General features: G+C 32.1%; 1 protein-coding gene across 1 annotated transcript; it reads left to right on the forward strand.

Moving 5' to 3' along the window:
• The first annotated feature begins 378 nt into the window (after nt 1-378).
• On the forward strand, nt 379-12,862 carry LOC127859426 (uncharacterized). Its single transcript, XM_052396793.1, has 5 exons — nt 379-527; nt 1,360-1,411; nt 5,685-5,716; nt 6,116-6,170; nt 9,152-12,862. The coding sequence occupies exons 1-5, from the start codon at nt 403-405 to the stop codon at nt 9,191-9,193; spliced, it is 306 nt and encodes a 101-aa protein (XP_052252753.1). The 5' UTR covers nt 379-402; the 3' UTR covers nt 9,194-12,862.
• Nucleotides 12,863-23,727: the final 10,865 nt, after the last annotated feature.

Below are 23,727 nucleotides of genomic sequence, written 5' to 3' on the forward strand. Positions count from 1 at the left end.
GTATTTTAATATTTAAGTACTTTATTAAACTATTGCAAAGTGTCCTCATTTATAATTGTATATTTGATTATATATTCGTTTTCATATTGGAAAGATACTAATTTGGAAATCAATTTGTGAAATAGAATGGATAAGCGCTATAAAACAAAAATAATATTGCTCTTACATTGCACATGAACTTGGTGCATGGTAACTGCGGTAAAGTCTTTACTTAAGCATATGTACATGTTATCACTAACAGGACCAGCAAATGTTCAAATTCTTATCGGGGGAGGGGAATGAACGCCATGTGCATGTTTTCAAAGACACAATGAATTGTATAAAGAGCAAGGCAATCAGTCTAGAATGTGGTAATACGTATATAGAACATGTAGCAAATATAGTGCCTTATATAAATAGTCGATGTTCATGTCTCCTTCAACATTTGTAATCATAGTACATACACACTTAGTATTGATTCAAAACCTTAATATGGTTAGTATGATATCTTTACAGGCTGTGAATGAGGAGGGATTCAGAAATCAAGCGTACGTAGGAACTTATTGCTTAGTTTGATGGGGTTAATGCAGGGTTAAATACGTACAATTGTGGGTGTATCGTTATTAAGGATTGTTCGTATGGTTTGCGTGTGAATAATATGTTATTAAATATGATTTAACAGAGCAAATATTTGTTTAGACATCACGCAAACACTACAAATAACTTGATGTACTTGGCAAGTAATAATGCACTCATGTTTGAAGTGATCAACGTAATATGGAAAACCTCGATTTAACATAAATAAACATGTCCAATAAATTATAGTACAATATGTATCATATATTAATTAGTTTAGTAATTTTTTCAATTTATTATTAAGGATCATGCAGGGTTGAGATTTCATAGTTCACATGGTGTTTGATGTTTATGAAGACATGTTGATATAGAATTAAGTAGAATACATTCAAATATCATGGCGTTCGCATTATAAAGTTGGTTTCTTCTATACAATATTTTAGTACTCTTTAGATTTTAATTAGAGATAAGTGTTTATGAAGACCCATACATAGTTTGAATAACTATGCGTATATCTTTTACACCACGTTAGCGCATTATTTATTTTGATGTATGTTGTATTCACATTATGTCTGTCGCACCGACGAATTTGCGTGTCAAGTGAAATGTACCGGCTGGTTTTCGGTCGTTTTAAAATAACTATATATTTTTGTAAATATTGTGTAATATTTATTTTCTATTTTTACATTTGTATAACAAAGATTAATGGTTAAAGCCAAAGTATTGAGTTATATATAAAACAAGTCCCTTTAAAGCCTTACATGATTTAGTGTCTGTGTACATTTTAATTCTTTACATTTTCAGTCTGAAAGGTATCGAAGCCCTGAATAAGAAAGTTGATGGTTTGGAGACGAAGGTATGTTTTCTTTTTCTGGCATGTAACCTTCAAATACCCAGGATTAAAAATGTTAATTTACTGCTTGATGATTCGAAAAAAGCTGTTTTTAGTATCGTAAGTTGTAATTGTTTTTACTGTTTACTTGTTTTTATGTTTCAAAATTAACTCATCATGTGAAACAGAGCATCAACGAGTTCGAAGTATACATCTGTCAAAAGTAATAACGTCATTGATTCCTGTCACGACGGTGTGATTCCGACAAACATGTATGCCCTTCAAAAGGGAATGTTCGCATTTTGGCAAAATTACAATTCTTTAAACCCAAGGAATGGAAATAGCTCCATTTAAGAATGTATTGTGTATTATATTCAGACAGACGAAATAACAATTCTGACAAATTAACGGTCACTTTAGGGGTGATCATTAACATAAATTGATCAAATGTATGTGCTATTAAAACGCATTATATAGAAACTTTAAAAATGCGTCTCAAAATAATACTGTTTTCAAAACGCTTTTGAATGTAATACTCACGTTATGTCGGATAGGCTGGTCGCCTAATAGACGCAAACGATATCGTCTTTGCATTGATTGTATACGTTTCGTCTTTGGCGACGCGTAACGCATTTTTCAGGTCGTGTCGGTAATGCTTCAAAAGTATGCATTTTCGACGCATTTAAATTTCGAGCTTTACGAATTAATCGTGTATTTATTTAGGATTCGACACTTAATATGATAATTAATTATGTTGTTTACTTATATATGTATGGTGATTTTGAATAACGTTTTCGCAATTTATTCCTAAACAAAATTTCGTATCGTGCACATGAAATTTGTAAAATTCACAAACTTTATCAATTGTTTTCTTGCATTATCTTACACCTTAGGTTGTAAGTATTTATTGAGAATTTTGAGTGTATATATGTCGCCCAATGCATCTTTTGCTGAAAGATGATATGTATCTATGAAGGTAGCATTTCATAATAAATGTCAGACGTTAATATTTTGCTTAGGAAACATGTAGTTCGGATATCTTCAATATGTCGCTTTTGGTGAGTTTTGTTTATTAGTTGATTACGAAAAAATGAATAATTATAACAGTGAACAACGAACAAAAGAAGACTGATTAATCAAAAGGCGCATTAAATATCGAGTTTGATCAAGATGCTGATCATATATGACTAACGGAATTGCAAGCTAGGAGAATACGACTTCATACGTTCCTCGATGCTTATTCGGTAAAGATCTTCTGCGTTTTTTTAATTAACCTATCTTCTAAACAAATGTAAAACCTATTCAAACATGCATTTTATGAGCTTTCCATTCTTACAAATAGAAATCGTTCCGCTTGACTTCCCTTGCAAGACGAAAATATTGTTTTATACCCGAAATTGATAGATGGCTCTATTAAGCAAAACGTTGACAACCATTTAATAAGTCGTTATCTGTATTCTAGTGTCAAGGAATAAAACTGTCAATGAAAATTTTTGCGTTCACAATTCCTAGATTATTTATCAAAGTATTTCGTTTCATCATAAAACTATAAATATTAATTTTCGCTCTTTATCTCGACTTTGCTCGCTAAGAATTTTCTTAGCGGAAGCTGTACTTTTTTGACCCGCTAAGAAAATTCACAGCGAGTAAAGTCGAGGTATAGAGCGGATATAAATAAGATTTAATGCTAATAAAGCGACATTTTAACAATACACACAAGTAATAAACGGAATACAACAGCAAAAGATACTTGTCTCGGCATGGACGTCGTCCTTTTTTTACTCACTGATTAAACCTTCTGCGTATGTACACTTAAACTGGGTAAGCAGCTTACACACGAACAATTTGAGTGATATAAACGAAATACTGTTATGTTGTTAAAACAGCGAATGGTCCTGCTAAAACGAAAAGCTCTGTGTATGTCAAAAGTATGTATATATGTACTTGAGCGTTTGAATATTTTGATGAGTGCAATAACGTATTAACTATCGAAACTTAAACGTCTGATTTCGTGTATATGTCTACATACGTTAAGACAAGGGACGTTTAGGCACTACGCAAAACGTTTAAATTAATAACAATTGCATCAATTTTGATGTGCTTAATTGTTCATTACTGGTGCATATTATGTTACCCTTGTAGTAATAGTATACTGCATATTAAAAACTAGTTCGATTATCATTGTATTCCCAATATATTGACAAATTATTTTGAGAAGTATCAATAAATTTACTGTTATACTTTATGCATCAGCTTGATATTTTTATAGGAGAGGTGTTTTATCTATTTTATTGTTTTGCACATTTTTTTTTTTTTTTTTTTTTTAATATTGTGTGATTTTTATACGTTCTTATGACGTTCTGCAAACGTTAGGAATGTAACGTGGACATTTATTTTCCCGATAACGTTCCGAAAAAAAAACGTTCTTAGAACGTTACAGGATTGTTACACTTTTAAAGTCCACCAATACATCCTAGGATCGTTAAAATATACTGTTCAAATGTGTCTTTCGTAACATATATTTACTAACACTAAAATAAGTTACGAATACTGATAGTTTGTTTTTTGTTACAACGTTCTGATAACGTTCTGGGAACGTTCTGTGTGATCATAACCTGAACAGAACTTCCGCGTAACGTTATTTGAACGTTACGTGCTAGCTGGGTAGACATTTCTTCAACAAAGTTATTTAATGACCAAAATACAACGCTGTATATACGTCTTTTCCCGACGTTGTTCAACCGTCGCCATTCTAACGTTAAATCAATGTTGTATTTTGGTTGCCGATGTCGCGACCGAAATTCAACCAATATTCGACGTCTATTCAACGTCGGATGTTTGCTGGGTTGTGGTAAGCGTTTAAACATCCGACAAGGTCACCTTTCGAAGAAATCAATTACGTTTATATTTCGAAAGAGAATACACCAATGTATGCCTATAAGTAACCCTTTAAGAACGTTCTTTCATTTATACAATTTGGAATACATATACTTATGTATGCACAATAGTGAATCTTTCTTATTTTTACGCCGTGAAATGCAATTGTATGAAGCGATGCAGAAATAACACACTTTTACTTTGTAACTCTAAGCAATATAAATTGAGTTAATAATTATTAAATATTTTAAAACGAGATTGAAAAACAAAGAGAAGGAATCCGGATCTGGTAACTCAGCATTGTGTATGTCGTATGCTCGCGAGCACATAGTTCGTGATGAATACCCAGTGAATGTTAATATCGTACAGAAGACGGACCGGTATGCTACTCGCGGTTACTGGCTTGCGATCAAGTGATTTCAATGACTTTGGTCAGTATAATTGTGTTGTTGCTGTTATAAATGCGTAGCAGAAATTATGTCACCTTATCAGATAACACATTGCTTACGTAAAGATGGCTCGGTCGCGATCGTTTAATTACGGAAACAATACTATGATGGTATTAGTCTTCTTTGATCAGATTGTCAATATAGTGGTATATTGTATTTGTTGACATATGTTTTTTACTTGCATTATGATTGATATATGAATAATGATTCTCCATAAAATATTACCATGCAAGTTATTCTTGTTTACATCCGCTAGTTTTTTATCAAGAAACTGATCAATTGTACAATACAGCCCAAGACATACAACTTAACACTGAACATAAACATATCATGAAAGCTGGAGTCGCGGTATTTAACAGCTTGCAAGACGAATATCGTCGTTAATAAATATTTCAACTGGTTCAAACGCGTATACAAACAACGCAGAACAACTGACCAATAAATTGTAATGTTGTTGTTTAAGGCATGTAATTAAGGGTAAATTGCCTACTACTGTGCATTTGTATAGTGAATACAAAAACAATGCATTCAGTAAATTACGTCTTACTAAGTTTCAATTTGAAATATATGTTTTCCTTAGTTATATATCAAATATAACTCGACTTTAAGTATGCTGTACAATTGATAATTTTAAATAGCATTCCTACATATTGAAATGGCGCGCTGTAGAACACCCGTTTTTTCATTGATTTGTTAAAATATATTTTAAATAACGAGAGAAGTTTAATCGCGTTTGTCCATGAGGTGATTGTAACACAGCTCCGGTTTTTAACACATGTGCACCCCGCATTTAACATGTATTGCAAATACTGGCAGTCAAAAAAGGACGAGGGGTTTTAAATTATATTTGTTTTCAATGTATTTTTTTCGAAACCAACCTTTTATTATACGAATAATGTTTGCCTTTACTACCACGCTACTCTATTGCAATACTTGTTTCTTAACCGTAGTATTATAAACTGATATTGCAGGCTGATAGGGAGGATGAGTTTAGACGGCATGTGTACGTATGCATTTTCTGTTCATTTATGTACGGTTATAATTATGTGATGTGAACATTAGTTAACTATTATATCTTTCATCACTATTTTACATTTTACATCGTATATTTAGGCATCGTTTATGGTTGAGTAAGGTAATTTTTTAAAACCATTTACCGAATGTTGAAACGATAATAGAATCTTCCTAAATTATTGTTTATTAACTTGTTCGAAAGAAACTAATTACAATCGTTATTATGTTCTAAAGAAACATAAACCTGTTAAACAAGTCTATATATTGTTTGGGTATGATTAAGTATTCCTGTAGCACATGCCATCTAATTAAATATTACATACATATTGTAAATTTCTTTATTGTGTTGCATAGACGCTCACTAACGGGATATCCTTACACGTTTCAGTCTGGATCAGCTCAAAGAAATGAAGGAGAGTATCAACAACCTGCATAGGAAGATGGTATTGTTTAATTTTCAACAAGACGCGTTACTAGTTCTTTTTGATAAAGCAATTAAACAAACCTTGTGTTTTTTCTTTAGCAAATCCAAGTGGTTCCGTTTAGACGAAAACCATGTTCGGAAAAAAAACATAGCGGTGTTACCGTAGGCATAGCTACCAAATGCGGTATAGAATGTTATAAAACAAAAATGAAAAGCGCTATTATTACACCTTTGTATTTAATAAATATAACATATTTCAAAATTCACAACGAGTTGCCATATGAGCGAAATGTCAAAACGCATTTTAACACAAAGTGTCAGTCGAACTATCTTTTAAGGAGCCAAACGAAGTAAGGACAGAAGAATGTGCTTTAGCCAACTGAAATATCGTGCTTACACGTCATGCATGTTTATACAATAGTTGGCAATATATAATACTTTAATTATATTAACAATTAATTAAACAAAGAGGAAGGTTTGACATTTGTATATATATGCGAACATTTTCAAATGTTTCTATAAAACTTTCACAATCGATAATAACTTCATGTTTGAAAAACAAAATGTTCACCGCTGATAAAGTAAGCGTGTCATGATTTTTTTTAGAGTTTACAGTTATTGTTTGTTTTATTAATAATATGATTCCGTTTTCGACATACGGCTTAATTGGACTTAATAACGTATAAGACTTTATGATTACAAAAATACAGCTATTGAACGAAACGTTGTTTTTTCAAAATAGTGCATACATTGACGTCATGATTATTTTTTGTGTTAAACTTAATCACACATTATTAAAGCATCTTACCTAAGAGAAGTGTTGTATTACATTACCGAAGAATACGTTCATCAATTATTTAATGCCGTTACCAGATCATTAAAATGAATCTTGAGAAATTACATCCGAATCGAGATGGCCACCGAGGAGTACTTAAGCGTCACTTACAAAATATTGAAGATGCCATGTGTGAGTCGCCATTGATAGATTTCTAACATCCTCGAAGCGTATGCTACGAAACTGAAGATATACGAATCGACCAAGGAGTAGACTCTTTCATTAAAAGTGACTGATGCATTACAAAAAGGGATGCTGGTGACGAATCAACCATCAATTGATATGAACATTAAACTGAGAACATGTTCAGCTTTCCGGGACAAGCAGCGTCCATCCAAACTTACCACTCCGCCGTTACAAGAGCAGAAACAACACTTTTACCATAAACTACTGGTATCTTGCAATCAGAGTAGCTTAACCAGTGTTATGTCAGGGAACTGCTGTTGGAACGCAGGTAAACGTAAACGTGTTTACGGTCAACACATGTAACCCAAGTAACGGTATTTAATCCAAACAATCTTCGAACATAAATGATTCCTTCGTTTGACGAAGATATTTATAAAAGGCAGTTGTTAGAATTCATCTGAATCAACCATGTATTTGAACTACAATTTCACAGTTTCCCTACTGCAATCACAACTACAGGATGCCGTCGTGCGTACAATTGTGGATTAGCGCTAACAAACGCCACTTGTTGATGCTTTTTACGCCAGATGCAACAGAAAATTAATCAATCACATCGCATTACACATGCTACAATGCAGACACCTATCGAGCTACTAGTTCCGTGCAACACTTTGAACAGCATGCCTTATTTTCAATATATAATATAAACTTACGCTGGGTAAGCGAAAAAAACGGGCATGGAAGTAATGGAGTTTGTGTCCACATCACCGACTGAAGACGTACCAGCAGGCGCAAATTACAATGCCCCGACAACAAAAACACTGCAGCTTTCCCTTAGAAGGCCGACCTTGAGCCGTTACTGAAAATCTTTAACGTTATCCACGAAGAGTCGAGAGTACTATTTGACCATTAAGCCGGAAACCAGAAAAGCCCAATCAAGCGCGAATAGATATCATTGAAAATGAGGACGTATCCGAACCCCCATAAGCAACCATTAATTACAGTCCCGTCATCACAACTCACATATTCGCTTGACCACTCCAGACAAAGACAGCCTACCCCAATACTCAAGAAAGTGCAACCCCACTACTTAAGAACTCAAAACAACTTAACGTCTGATTTCCTGCCGGATTGTTACAATGCAGTCAATAGTAACTGGTCGTGGAAGTAAATTTATCGCCGGTAGAAACAATCTTACACATTAGCTCAAGTGAAGACCTTCCGTGCGATTACCACGAGGCCTATTTTGAAGCTTTATCTGTTAGAGGTTACCACTGAAGATGAACGTTCTAATGATGTCTAATCATTTATTCATGGCCATTGACAATTTTCATGTATGAGTATTACATTATATTTATGTGGAATTTAAACTGTTGTGCGGTCCCAAGAGTGTTTAGTATGTATAACGCCGCGATTGTGTTGGATACGTTGACGTCATCATTAGTGTGATTGCTTATATGTATCGGACGTCATTTAAGGGTCGAACCTAAGAGACAATTTGTACTTAACTAACGAAGTATCAATACCTTCATTATATCAAATTTTTATATAGCCATGGAGCATTATCTGTGGAGTGACAAAATAATCAAAACTTATCACGATTTATTTCATAGTTTTCATATTTTTCTTCGTCTACAAATCAATGAAGTGAATTTTCGTGACGTATGCTTTAATCCTGCATGCCATATATATGTTAAAAATGTACGACATTTTCCATGTGTAATGTATTATTCGCGATCGACCAGTCTCGACGATCATACTTTCTTAAGAGATAAAAGAAATATGCGAAACAAACTTTTATTTATTCGCTAACTGTTATTTCCTCATGCAGCAAACCGGAATACAATTGTATTAGCCTAATAGTTAAATGATTTCGATGCATATGTTTCTACTCAAACCGAATTCTGAAATATTAATAGATAAATAGAAAGAAAAACATTATAATAATTACAAAAAACGCTGCCTCAGAAGTGTAACTGAGTGTTCATAGTAAAAAAAAAATGTATATTATATGGTCAATATATTTTGTTTGACTTCAGGCTGACAGCAGACATAAGGCGGATGAAAAAACGGAGCCGTAATGTAAACACGATACATGACGCGTGAAGTCGATTGAGACCAGCTTGTGAGACAAAGAGTTCTAACACTAATGGTCTGCAGGAATAAGGTGTATTTCTGCTCTACGGAGTATGTATACTATAATCACCGGGCAATTTTGATTGTTTTATATATATATATGTTGCACATAACTAAGCCCGAACTATGTATTACATCTTCAACTACGAACACTGGAGCATTTCGTGAACAAGTGTGTATTCCATTACGTAGGTCGGCGTATTTGCAGTGTATATACATGCTTGCTTTTTTTACTCTAGTTGTATTGATAAGTTTTGGTTTTCAATGTATTAAATATTTGCACATGTCGTTAATATTCGGTGTGAATGTAAATGAATTTAGAGAATGGTGAAAACGAACAGCAATAACTTCGGTATAATTGTTTGCTAAGGAATAGTTTGATGATAAGACAAATCACGTTAATACAGGCACATTTGTCAGTCTATACGTATATTGCATTGATATCGACAGTGCAAATTCAGTATTGTCTGAATCTGAGGTTATGGTGTATATTCTACTTTTTCGTACTATTACGTGGCCAAATGTATGTTTGCGAACAAATATATACCTGTATTGTATACCTTTATATTGTTGTATATTTCTCAGTGCAGTTGTATATTGTTGGTATTGGAAGAATGTGTGTGTTCGATGAATGTGGTTGGTATTGATTTCTTTTTAAAAGTATGATTTTTTTTGTGTTACACAATAGTAGTGATAAGAAGTTTTACTATGTTTTAACTCTTTTTTAAACGCTAACGATATTGTTTGCCTTGCATTGTATTGTTGCATCATAAATGATGTGCCTCTTATGATATGTTTAAAATTTCTGTATTTGCATAAATGTGAATATTGTATAAGCTTGTTAATTTGTGTTCGTCCTTTGATCGTTGTATCTAGGGACATATATTATTGCAATAATAGTTATGTATCCAAAGGCTTGTACAATAAGTTTGTTTAACAACACTATCATCATTTTGATAGCACGAACACCGTTGAATATGCTCCCAATACTTAATCACAAAATCATAACACTAACATCTACTGTTTAACCTGTTTGGGGCATTTAGAAACTGGGACATGATTGAATGCACCGAGAAAATTTGTCACAATAAAATTACGACTGATGCACACACTTTTAAATGTGTCTCTCCTTATTATTTTCGACATAACTTTAAATTGTGTCTACGTCCATGTACTCCTTTTGAAATGTATATAACTTTATGTTCAATATACCATACACTATATATCATTATTTTTCATTTTTAGCAGATAAAAATAAAAGTATATTTAGACACATGCGCAATTAAATTGCAAATGCAATTGCGTGTTATTAATTTAAAATGTTAATGTTATTCATATAACAATTTCAATGAACATATATATTTAATGCAAACCAATGTTTGTTATGCGTAATAACATACATCTGTATTTTCATACTGTATGATTTGTAAAGGGGAGTCTTTTTGAATGTTATATTGTTGTTTAATAAGATGTTTAGTTTATATTCTAATGTATTTTTATTTAAAACAGTGTGGTGTGATAAGCAGGTAGTTACATGAAGCGACTGATGAAAAGAATTGCTTATAATGAAACTAACAACTAATTAAACTATTACCATTTCATATAATGTGTTAATGTGTGTCTTAACCTTCGTGGATCAATGTTTCGTTGATTGAACTTATATTTGTGTATATATATTTCATACAAAAATGATTTTGTAACAAAATAGATGAAGTTTTGTTTAACTGTGGTATAACGGTATTCCTACGGATACCAACTTGATATTGAATTTGAGTTTCAATTTTCTTTGGTTTTTAGTTTTCAAGATCCGATGAAAACATTAAATTTTATCATGTATTTATAACGTGCGTTAATCTATGTATTTGCATTATGTATTATTTCTATATGATGTAGCATGGACAGTTAATTAAACACGATAATGTATGACTTTAGATAGGTTCATACAAATTACTTATATGTGTAGTGTTGGATTGTTTTATACTAAAAGCAGTTACGACAAAATTCATCATGTTTCATGATCAGCACATTTCAGCAAATTTACAGTGCAGTTCTTTGTTCATTCATGAAACATTTCAACAGATCTTTCTTAAAGTTCTTCATATTTGTCTTTGAAAAACTATAAATACAATGTTTAATTTTCATTTAGGTTCTAAAACATTAGTTATCTACTATTAACAAGCTCCTCGTTAGGGTTTATACGCATACAATAATTGTATATATTTGTGGTTTATCCTAACGCAATAATGTAATGAATAAAAATACTAGGCGGTGTATCATGGAGAGCTAATGCAGTCGGTAACAGATTAACAACGCTCACAATAAAAAAAATAGAAGTCCATCAAACCTTCTCTGATCTTCTTAAGAATGTACAACGTGTTTATGTCAAGATTAAGTAAATGATTATTAAAAAAAATCAACAGCACCAATTCCTGTTTAATTGTTTTATTTTACTGTTTAAAAATAAGATTTATTTTGTTGTTTTGATGTATTTCCGTAATATAACCAGCGTTATATTTTCTTTGTATTTTTTAATGTCTAAGCTTTTATTAATAATGTACTTTATTGTATTTGTATTGTTTACTGATGTATGTGTTTAGTTTAACGTGCTTTTTTTCTCATTTCATTGAGATATGCATACACTCAACTATTCTTGTACAAGTGTAAAGTTTGTTCTTACATTTAGTAAGCAATGTAGATCTGTATACGTAGGCGTTTATGCATTTTTTAACAAAAGAACATTGATTTACATGTTACATAAGTTGCAGATGTGTTTGTTTTAGTAGTAACAAACACAGGAACACAATGTTAAGGTCTATGTTTACGAGTGTAAAAGTAAGTATGCCTTTGACACGTTTCGCTTTAAATATGAATCATTTGAATAGCTATAACATACGAAGGAAAAATGCATATAACAAGAGTCTAAACGCAAATAGCCAATATTTTAATATGTTTTCTGTCCATAGATTGCATTGGTCAAAATGTTTATGTTAGTTTACCACACATATGTAATAAGACTTTTGCAATGTGTTTGCCTTTAAATCTTAACTAAACAAACACGTATCTTTTAACGCGTTAATTAAATGCATATAGTTATTATTATTTTATAACAATGATATTAAACATAATACAATAAATGCAAACTAAATTGTACTATGTTTTTATTTTTAATAGGTACGCCTTTTTTTTGCTGTCTGATATGTTTGTTTGACATTCTGAATGTTACTGAAGGAGATATATTTGCATTTCATAATTATACTGATGCATATTATAAGTTTACGAGTGTAAAAGTAATTCTTTGACACTTCTGTGCTTTAAACATGATTCATTTGAATCATTTGAATAACTATAAGAAACGCAGGAAAAATGCACTCATATAACAATAGTCTGGACGCAAAAAAACAAATTATTGTATATGTTTTCTTTCAAAAGATTGTCAAAAAGTTTATGTTAGGTCACCACACATATATACTAAGTATTTTGTAAGATGTTTGCCTTTGAATCGTAACTAAACAAACACTTGTCTATTAACGCGTTAATTAAATACATATAGTTATTATTATTGTATAATACTTTTGTTTGGCTTGCTGACTGTTACTGCAGGAGATATATTTGCATTTTATAATTATACTAATGCATTTTTTTCTAGCTTAGTATACATATATACTACAGAAAATGACGCATTAAATAAATTTGCAACCAATGGTAGTGTGTTTTAATTACTCCTTCTTTTAAGTTGTATGAACGAAATGAGATAGCATATAAAATGATGCAATTTTTATTTCATAACTAATGTATACAGTTTGATTGATGTATTATATTATGTTTGTTTGTCGTGTATTGACTAAGCAATCACATATGTGGACGTATTTAATTGTACTTGACCTAAAATGCCATGCGTTTGAGTTAGATCTAAATATGCAATAACATTGTATGTCGTTAAAGAAATATCGCAAAAGGGGTAGATTGATCAATTGTCAGTATTATCATAGTTGTCAAACAAATGAACGGACAATGAGAGTTTGACTGAAGTTGTTAGAAACAGTGACTCGCTTTTTGAACTGGTTGCGAGTGGAATTTTAAAAGGAATTTCATTGCTTGTATCTTATGTTATTTTCTTAAAGGCTCTATAAAGGTGACAAATCCAATTGTTATGCATATCAACTGGTCTGATTTTACCGGATTTCAGTTACTCTTGCATAAAAACTGCTTATAAAACAGCTTAGGTACAACGTTGTCAAGAATTATGGAAGATAAACCCGTTTCATAATGGAAGAAATGTTAACATTTTTTCAACTAACGTGATGTGTAGCCTCAGAGCGGTGACATTTGCTAAAAATAGCCGAAAGAAAATTCAATTTTAATTCTATTTTAAACAACTTTTAACCAGCAGAAAGTAACTTATTAGATCACTACAAACGTTTTAACCATTTAGAAAAGCCCTACTTTGTGGGTGATACTGCAAAACGTTAAAAATCATCGTTATATTTTTGTTGACCTGAGTCACTTTCACTTTCTCTTTTCCGAGTTAACAGCGATGTAAATAAACTGATTGTTTATAAACACAATTGACTTGGAGGACACTTTATTTTGAGCTCAAAACAAGTATTTCTTATTTTTTATTGTAATGTCCAATAGCATATATATATTGTTTTTTGATAACCTTTATAAATAAAATATGAAAAAAAAAATTAAAAATCGGTAAATAATTACGCATCTTCACCTTTATAGAGCCTTTAATGATTTTGAAACTGATCACCCACGTGTTATGCATATATGATATTTATTACGCTTTAACCTTTGCTTTGTGTTCAAGATGTGCACGCGGGTCATAAAGTTCATAGGAAAAGAATGCATATGCACATATGAACATTCTTTAAGGACAACTGCCCGTATACAATACACTTTATAAAACCTAGCTCTATAGATTTAAAACGTCCCGTGTGTGATTGCAATGAAATATGCATACCTTTTAAATACTTGTATTATCTCATAATTATTAGTAGTAGTATATCGTTTGTATTGTGTATTCTATCGTATAGTTCATTATTGAACATAGTTGTTCTAACGTGTTTACCAACAACCATAGTATACATGAATTTATATACATACATAAAAGGTCTGTTTTGGACTACAGTTAAACGTTTAATTGTCGTATTTATGTTCAATTCTATAATTAAACATTATACATTCAAAAATTACACAAAAGTAACATTCGATTGGGTTTTATCTATTTAATGCGTACTTAACAACTATGCACATTTGTTTTGCTGTAATTGCAATATGATTTATTGAGCAATTCGATTATTATGTGTTTAAATGTATTTTGTTTTGGGACAACGTTTTTAGTCTTTAGGTATAAAACGACCGGTAATCGAGCATCATTATTCGCAGATATGAACGATTAGATATTTGTGTATACGTATATTCCATATTAATTTTAGTTTTCAAATTATTAATGACCATGTGTTTTGTGTAAAATGCAAACAAAGGCTTAAACGAATATTAAATGTGACATGGTATGTGTTTTAATCCGATAGTTATCGAATAAATACCAAAAGACTCAAAACACATAACTGTTTGCTCGTAGTGTGATGTAGTAGTGTTAGTAACATATATCATTTATTTGGTTAAGGGGCATGTTCACAGATTGCCGCGAGGAAAAAATATTGTTCACATATATTTCATAACATATTACACAAATATATCTTAGAAGCGGCATTATAATACTGCAAACTAGGTTTCGTTAAACATAATAAGTAGTCTTCAGTTTAAATTGATTAACTTTCAAAAAAAAAATAACTTGAAAAAATGGAAACACAATAAACGGCCACCGGAAAAACTTTGCGAAACCGAAATTTCGCAAACTTAAGTACCCTTTTTCTTGAAGGTTTGCTTATTTGTGATAAAGTATAAGATAAAAGTCTAACTTGTGATTAATAATTGGTTATTTTTGCTTGTTAAATGCGTTTTCTTCACTATGAATTTTATTTGCAAAGTTGGGGTTCCCATGGGATTTTTGTAATATCCCATGGGATTTTTCATTATCCCATGGGAATTTTGGTTTCTCCCATGGGATTTTTCTCCAGCTTTTTTTATGGGAGAAAAAATCCCATGGGATTTTCAAAAACATAAAACACGTTCGATTGTGCTTAGTTATCGATTTTAAGCATTGTTAAAGCATTTGTGCTTATTTTCGTTCAATTTACTTTGATAGAAAAAAAATCCCATTTTTTTATGGGAAAAAAAAAATCCCATGGGATTTTTTTCTGATTTTTAGAGATTTATTCATGTAACCTTCAGAAACACTACCTTTTAACAAATGATGAGCATTTCTCGCGATTTCAACGCGTTATATCGTGTTTTAAAATAATAAAAAAATCCCATGTGATTTTTTTTCCCATGGGATTTTTTTGTCCCATGGGATTTTTTTTCCCATGGGATTTTTTTTCCAATGGGATTTTTTTTAAGGTATAAGTTTCTAAAAGCTATATAATAATAATAATTATAATAATAATAATAATAATAATAATAATAATAATAATAATAATCGTGCTCAATATGATGAATTTGTACTTTTAAGCGACTAACATTTTTATTCGAGCCGATCGTCGAGTCCGAATGGTGAGTATAAGAGCAATTTACCTGTACAAATAAATCTCAATTGTGAAGAGAACGCTACCGTACTATAAAATAATCTTGATAATAAGTCATATCATTTCTCGACAGAAAATGAAAACAGTATCCATATTGATGTCAGCAATGTCCCCTGCTATGATAAATATTGACAAAATGAAAAACCTTGACAATAATTCCGTGTCGAATACGCATAAGATTATAGCAATCAAATTCATATAAGCATTGATAAGATAATTTGCGAAAATGGGTCTTATGTCAAATACGGCAAGCGTAGCTCCATTCCATAATGTCCGGTATTAAGTCACGTCAAGTTTCGTGGTCGAATTATAGCATAATAATCATTTTCACATTACGCGAATCATATGAGTTTCCCTACATATATTGTGTTAAAATTTATGTTACACTAATGTGCGATGATGAAAAGGGGATTTCGGTAATTCTACATTCGCCCGCCTAGTACCGAAATCCCCATATTTACGCCTTAAAGGGTCAATAGGTCATCGGTATGAATGGTTTTTGACTTCACATGAATGTTAAGGTGCAACAAATTTGATATTAATTTTAATTATTAAGCACTCTTGACAGCATTAAGTTGCCTCTCAGTGGGGATTTCGGTAATTCTACACTAGAACTTAAACGCGCGCCGGTACCGAAATCCTGCTGTACAAACCTTCAAGTGTCAACAAAATTATTATAGTGTTTTTTTTCATTAGCAACCAGTGACATGTATTATCTCCTATTCGGTTACTTCTTTTGGAAAATAATTAGCGGGGATTTCGGTACTGCTACATTCGTACGCCCAGAGCCGAAATCACCCATGTTTACGCCAATCCCCCATATTACGCCTTAAAGGGTCTATATGTCATTATGTTTGGGTTTTGGCTTTGCATTAATGTTGATTTGTACACAATCATATTAGTGTTAATCATTTAAACACTCTTATCAGAATACTTTTTCCATTATTAAATAGTTTATTAATGTGAAAAATGTGTAAACGAATGTAAAAAAGGTAAAATGTACATTTAAAACATTGGTTACACAAAAGTATATGTAAATATAACATGACATAGTAATAATAAGTCTTCAGAAAGTATTTTCCAAACAAATCTGATGAAATAAATGATATCGTACTACCTTATTTACAATATGCTATACACTTTTGCAATTTAGTTATCAATGTTTAATCAAAGCATAAATCAGGATAATATGTTGCCTCTTAGCGGGGATTTCGGTAATTCTTAACAAGCACATAAACCCGCGCCGGTACCGAAATCCCCGCTGTACAAACCTTCAAGTGTAAAAAAATACTGATTTAGGTTTAAATAAAGGGAACAATAGTATTTTTGGCCACCAAAAAGCACTTCCGCGTCAACAAAACGATTGAAATTAGGTCAGAAACCCAGCTTTTCATTGTATATATTGCAATACACCATCGGCCGCCGAGAGCGGAATACTGCGCTTGGCCGCTAAACAATGTGGATTGCATCAAATTAAATGTCAATTTTCGATTTTATTACAAAAATAAACACTGCCTTTTTATAAATATGTCAAGCACGTACACTTAACAAAAAAATCGATATATCTTTATGTAATGTAGAAAAGTAAAGCGCTTTATATATAACAATGTTTTATAATGTCTCTCTGGTTGAGAAAAAAAACTAAACAAAACCATGTAGAACATATATGTTTTCATAATTAAAAAAAAATATTTAATGATGCACGTGATGTTTTATAATTGATATAAGTTCACGTGTCATTGAACGAGTTAAGGGAGAGATGCGAATTAAATTACACATAATTAAAAAATGATACTATACTGTCAGCTTGATTTATAAATTGTGTTCCATCGCGCCAATATATTCATTGTTCCATGAAATTGTGTATACAAGCAAAACGATTGAAATTATGTCAGAAATCCTGCTTTTCACATGAAATGATCTTTATCACTTTATTTATTCCAATCAGGTAATTAATAATAATAGGGGAAGTCTATACTGTGTATTAGAAACTTGTTGTGGTGATCCCTATCTTATCCGCTCAATACAATAAACTTGTTGTCTACATTTTAAATTAACAACGATAATGGATCAACATCACCGTTGCACAATTATTAAGTTCACAGTAATCTGTACTTTAAATAGATAGCCTAATTAAAGACGGTGCTAATAAAGAACAAAGCGTGAATGTGGATATTAAGAAATTAGATCCTTTTTTGCATGACACTGGCAGTATATCATTTTATCTTATATAAATAAGCCACATTTAAGACATGGATAAAATTAAAATAAGACACATTTGCATCTTTCATTTCTTGAAAAAAAAATAAGCACGCAGTCACATATAAATAAGATACATTGAAGACACAGAAAAAAATAAATAAGACACATTTGCATCTTTCACTAAATTTTCTTAAAAAACATGTGAAACTGAAGAAAAACATTTATTACTGACACATTATTCTAAAAGTCGACTGACAACTTAAGTTCAAAGAGGGATTTACAATTAAATAAGATCCATTTTCGCATGATGCTGGTTGTAGAGCAAGCAATACATTTCTTACTGACACATTATTCTAAAAGTCGACAGGCAAAATAAATTCAAAGAGGGAACCACAATTAAATAAGATCAATTTTCGCATGATACTGGTTGTATAGCAAGTAGTCACATATTAATTACAGCTTGCATTAGTTGCAATAATTTTGTTAAGTGCGCGTGCTTCTGAACGTTGCGTTAAGCGAGAGTGTTGTCATTTTGTTAGTTTTATATTTTGGTATTATGTATGATTATTGCTTGTTTTGAATTTGAAATAAACGCTTTCTGGCAAATAAGCATCGTCTTAATTTTAATACAAATAATGAACATTTGACATACAAAATGTCCAATAACATACCGGCAATAACATTATATATATGTTAATTTCTGTGCATGTTTATACCGAAATTATAGCCGACATCGGCAGTTAGGGAAATTTAGTGACACACTTTAACACATCAAACATGCATGATAGTTCTTTTTTCATATGATATTCCCCTGGTTGCTTACCGGTGTATTGGTGCAGTTGATAACCCCGCCGGGACTACAGTAGGGTGCTAATACACACGTGTATCGTGTTCAATACAATCGTCTTAATTTTAATGCAAATAATGAACATTTGACATACAAAATGTCCAATAACATATCGGCATTAACATTATATATATGTTAATTTCTTTGCATGTTTATACCGAAATTATAGCCGACATCGGCAGTTAGGGAAATTTTGTGACACACTTTAACAAATCAAACATGCATGATAGTTCTTTTTTCATATGATATTCCCCTGGTTGCTTACCGGTGTATTGGTGCAGTTGATAACCCCGCCGGGACTACAGTAGGGTGCTAATACACACGTGTATCGTGTTCAATACCCGATCCATGCTACAACGTGTAAGAACGGGAATTTCGGTAATTCTACCTTTTTAAGCTTGCGCACCTCTAATGGGCACATATCCAAATATAATTTAATTAATTATTTTCCTAATCAGCATCATTTCACTAAACTACATGCAAATTTGTAGGTAGCTTTCCATGCTTAAAAAAAAATAAACCGATTTTTTCAAAATCACCCTCACGCTCGGCTTTTGTCCAGTTTATTTTCACCCCTGGGGTATATAAAAGTTCCATAACTCATTCAAATTTCCAAATATGGGCATGCAGTTGGTGTGTACAGATGCAGTAAAGGTGTTTAAAGTTTAAACAAGATGAAATAAGTATTCTTTTACAGACATTTATTTTTTGTCTAATTTTAATCTATGGAATAGCGCCATGAAATGTAAGTGATTTCAGCCAAGTAAAAATTGGGTCGGTTAAAAACAAAGTGTCATAAAATTCAAAATAGTATCATTTAAGTTATATTTTAAATTAAGTTTTTATAGAAACACTATATACAGCAAAAATACCAAAAAATAGACAGATTTACCGTTTACTTTTTGAAATAAAAATAAAAATGCAACATGCATCATTCGTATTTTCAGCAGTAAATTAATCAATTTAGCCATAACGTTGTTTTAATTTTAAAATTGAAGGATGTGCATACAATTTTCAACATATTTAACAATAAACATAGCTTATGTGCTATATTAAATCAAATTACGTTAGAAAAGAAATAAAACGCGTCGCAAAAAGTATGCGATGTCGGCAGGAATCGAACCTGCGCGGGAAAATCCCAAAAGATTTCAATTTTATCGCCTTACCCACTCGGCCACGACAACTTTACATCTGTGTAACCTTAAATTAGATATATATAAGTAAACAGGTAAAAAGGCTCGCTCGATCTTTGAAGAAATCGCGAAATCGTATTTTTCAGATGATAACTGGATCAAAGTCAATATTTATAGTGAAAATAATGTAATCTAAATGAATAAGTTAAACATATATCAAAATTCGAAGTTTGAAAAAAATAAAATGCATCTCTCGGAAATAAGCGATCATTGAAGATCGCCAATGGCTTATGTATGAAGTGAAAGGACAGTTGAAAGTTTCCATTTTGCACTTTAATGATTCTGATAATATGGTGACAAAGGCAGCAGTCCTATGCAGTATTGTGTTTGACCGGAGAGTAGCGTGATCTGTGTCGGTGTTGGGCGCTCTGAGGGCGCAATCCGGCTACATAGGTACATAGAAACCTCTTGTGGCTATAGTCCATGGATCGGGTTCGGCAGACAGGGAACATGAAAATTTTTATATGTATGTTTTATATCTTAATTACCTAAACGTATATTTATCCTGGTTACTTATTTACTGAGGTATGAGTTAGTCGCAATGATTGTAGATACGTTGTACTATATTTAGTAAGTATTTGGAGGACGAGTGGCACGGGCACGCGCTTTATTATCACTTATGCAAGGAACGCGTTTTGTTTATATACGTATTTTTGATATTCCGATAGGCTTAAGGGAGGTAACTTATTCAAGTAAAACGCGATATTTTTTGCAATGCCTTTTTATAACTCTTGTTTAATTAATTACATACGAATATACAGCTAAATTTAAGATGATTTTTACCAGAAAAAATTTTCGGAGAAAGATATATTGAGATTTTGATATTCCATAGAATGCGAGTCTCCATATATATTTTCTATTGCAGGGGAGGTAATTAAAAAAAATTAAAGTCTCCGAATTGGTCTTTGTTGTATCTATTTACGTTTATTTTCAAGCTTATGGCGATTAAAAAATTAATTATTATTAGTATATGCTCACATGGATATTGGTACGGATATATCGTGTTCATATAACTGTTACTACATCCATTTCATTCATCATTCAGGTCGGGCTACACAAATCTCGTGAAGAGGCCAGTAGGACCTGTAAACAAACTCTCATACACACACTCTTCACTCATCGTGGCGCTCTCGCATGTCTGAGGCGATATATAAGATCGATGTCATATATAATACTGTATTCGCTGGTATTTTCGGTTGATATGTTTGATTGCGTAGGACGCAATGAATATAGTGTATTTATATTTAATCGAAGTGAGCTCATTGTTGTTTCTGGCGGTATTCAATTTCTGGTAATAGTTTCGCGATTAAAGACGTCGGTTCTCGGTTAGGTGTGGAATGTTCTTATTTGTTAATGTGCCAAGTGCTTAAAGGCGGTTTATCGCACTTTATTAGTCGGCGTTTCAAGAGAATGGGTAATAAATGCAAATCAGTAGGTGCTTAGAAGACTTAAGTACGGCAAGAACCACAACTCACTCTGCTAGGAACGATTACCACTGCCTGTCTGCAGCAGACGACAAATGATTCTGCTCTAGCAGTGAATGTATATACCAGCTTGTAAACGCCATTGGCGAGTCTAGTGTTTATCATTAAAATATGCACATATTGGCTGCTTTCATGGAAAACGAGGCTTAATGCACGTCAAATAAGATTAGCCTGTGCACAATGATAAGCATATGCAATGCGAACAAGCTAATCAATGATATTTTGATTCAATTTTTCATATTTATACCAAGTGAGTTTTCATTTGACCGCCTTGCGGATACAGATCCATTAGCATGTGCTTGTGTATTATAATAACAATTAATGAGTTAATTTACTACTTACAGTATCGTTATTTTCATCAACATCATCGTTATCAACGTTATCATGATCATCATCATCAACATAATCATCATCTCATCATTATCATCATCATCATCATCATCATCATCATCATCATCATCATCATCATCATCATCATCATCATCATCATCATCATCATCATCATCATCGTCGTCGTCGTCGTCGTCGTCGTCGTCGTCGTCGTCGTCGTCGTCGTCGTCGTCGCCCTCGTCCTCGTCCTGCTCTTCCGCCTCCACCGCATCATCAGCAGCAGCATCGTCATCAGCAACAGCAGCAGCATTATCGTCACTATCACCAACAACATCGTTATGGTCGTCATCGTCGTGATCATCATCATCAGTGTCATCATCATCATCATCATCATCGTCATTGTTATCGTCGTTGTTCTCCTCCTCGTCGTCGTCATCGTCATCATCGTCGTCATCGTCATTCTCATCATGAACAATTTCAACAACCGTAAAACCTATCGCTCAGCTCATTTTTGCAGTGAATTCGGATGTTATATCAAATCTTTTTGATTAATAGAGTTTGCTGCTTAATGTATTAATAACTAAATAATAATGTTGATAATATTGAAAATAAATGGTTTCAATTTTATTTATCCGTTTAAGATGCAGTATTTGACCAAGTCAATTTGTCGCTAAAAGCGTTACGAGTTGCTATTGAAACTATAATCGCATTCCGATAAAAATGGTGTCTGTATTAGGGCCTGTTTAATTTCTACGCTTAATTGCAATTCATAAAAATATTTTTAAGGGTACCGGTATATCTAGACACACTCTGTTATCCAAACAATCCTTGTGATAATAAACAAATAAACAATGAAATATAAATAAAATTAGATGATAAAAAATGGTATCTTCCTTTTTGCTGTTGCTAGTTATCAACAGAGTAGCAAAACTTTTAAATATAAATTATATTCAATTCATAGCACGCTTAAAGATTTGAAGTTTATCTAAATCTATAAGCACAAACATATTTATGTTTGTTAATACAAAGCTGTAGCAGTTTTCTGATTGCGCTTGAAAAGATGTGATTGTTGTTGTTGCATTAATAGTATCATTAGTTTGTATTTCCAGATTAGGTATTCCACCATACATTTTGTTTTTAATCAGATGTCTTATAATTGGCATTGCAATATTTCAATAACGAGTAATCAACACAATTGACTTTATGTATTTTTAATGGTTTATCCATATTATCATTAACACTTGAGGGAAAAATAAGCTGTGTCATTTTTTATTTTTTATTTTACTTATGGTTCAGACAACTCTGCTTTTACTATATGCCGTAATAATTATAAGTTTCCGTTCACTTAAAGATATTGTTTTTCGTGTTGGAAAATTTAAATACGAAAAATATTTAGAGACAAGTGTGTTATGTTTGTTTGTCAATTATTTAATTGAAGTAGAAATAATACATCAGTGTACATAATTTTATTGTGTTGTTCCCTTCGTTCTTTACTTTAAAAATGCAACTTAACAGCTTTGCAATCAACTGAAATAATATATAAAAAGTAAAAACAATAAACGTTTGGCTTTCTTAATACGATATCATTTCAAACGCTGTTGGAAGGAACCATTGCTTATTAGAGGTTTACAAGGTAATTTACCCAAGTACGCAAATGTAATGGTCGATTGCCCTTAGGCATGATTCTGTTTTATTACTTTAATCCGGTTGTAAGAATGCATGACCGCAGGGTCATCAGATAAGCAAAAACAGGGTCAACATCTGATAAAA

Source organism: Dreissena polymorpha, chromosome 15 (genome assembly GCF_020536995.1).
Source record: "Dreissena polymorpha isolate Duluth1 chromosome 15, UMN_Dpol_1.0, whole genome shotgun sequence".
In the NCBI taxonomy this organism is placed as follows: Eukaryota; Metazoa; Mollusca; class Bivalvia; order Myida; family Dreissenidae; genus Dreissena; species Dreissena polymorpha.

What these genes read in the sequence shown, in the direction of transcription:
- LOC127859426 (XM_052396793.1), top strand. Translation starts at nt 403, where the DNA reads ATGTTCATGTCTCCTTCAACATTTGTAATCATAGTACATACACACTTA. An exon ending in GAGGGATTCAGAAATCAAGC is followed by an intron (nt 528 to 1,359) that starts GTACGTAGGAAC and finishes TTACATTTTCAG; the next exon opens with TCTGAAAGGTATCGAAGCCC. An exon ending in TTGATGGTTTGGAGACGAAG is followed by an intron (nt 1,412 to 5,684) that starts GTATGTTTTCTT and finishes CTGATATTGCAG; the next exon opens with GCTGATAGGGAGGATGAGTT.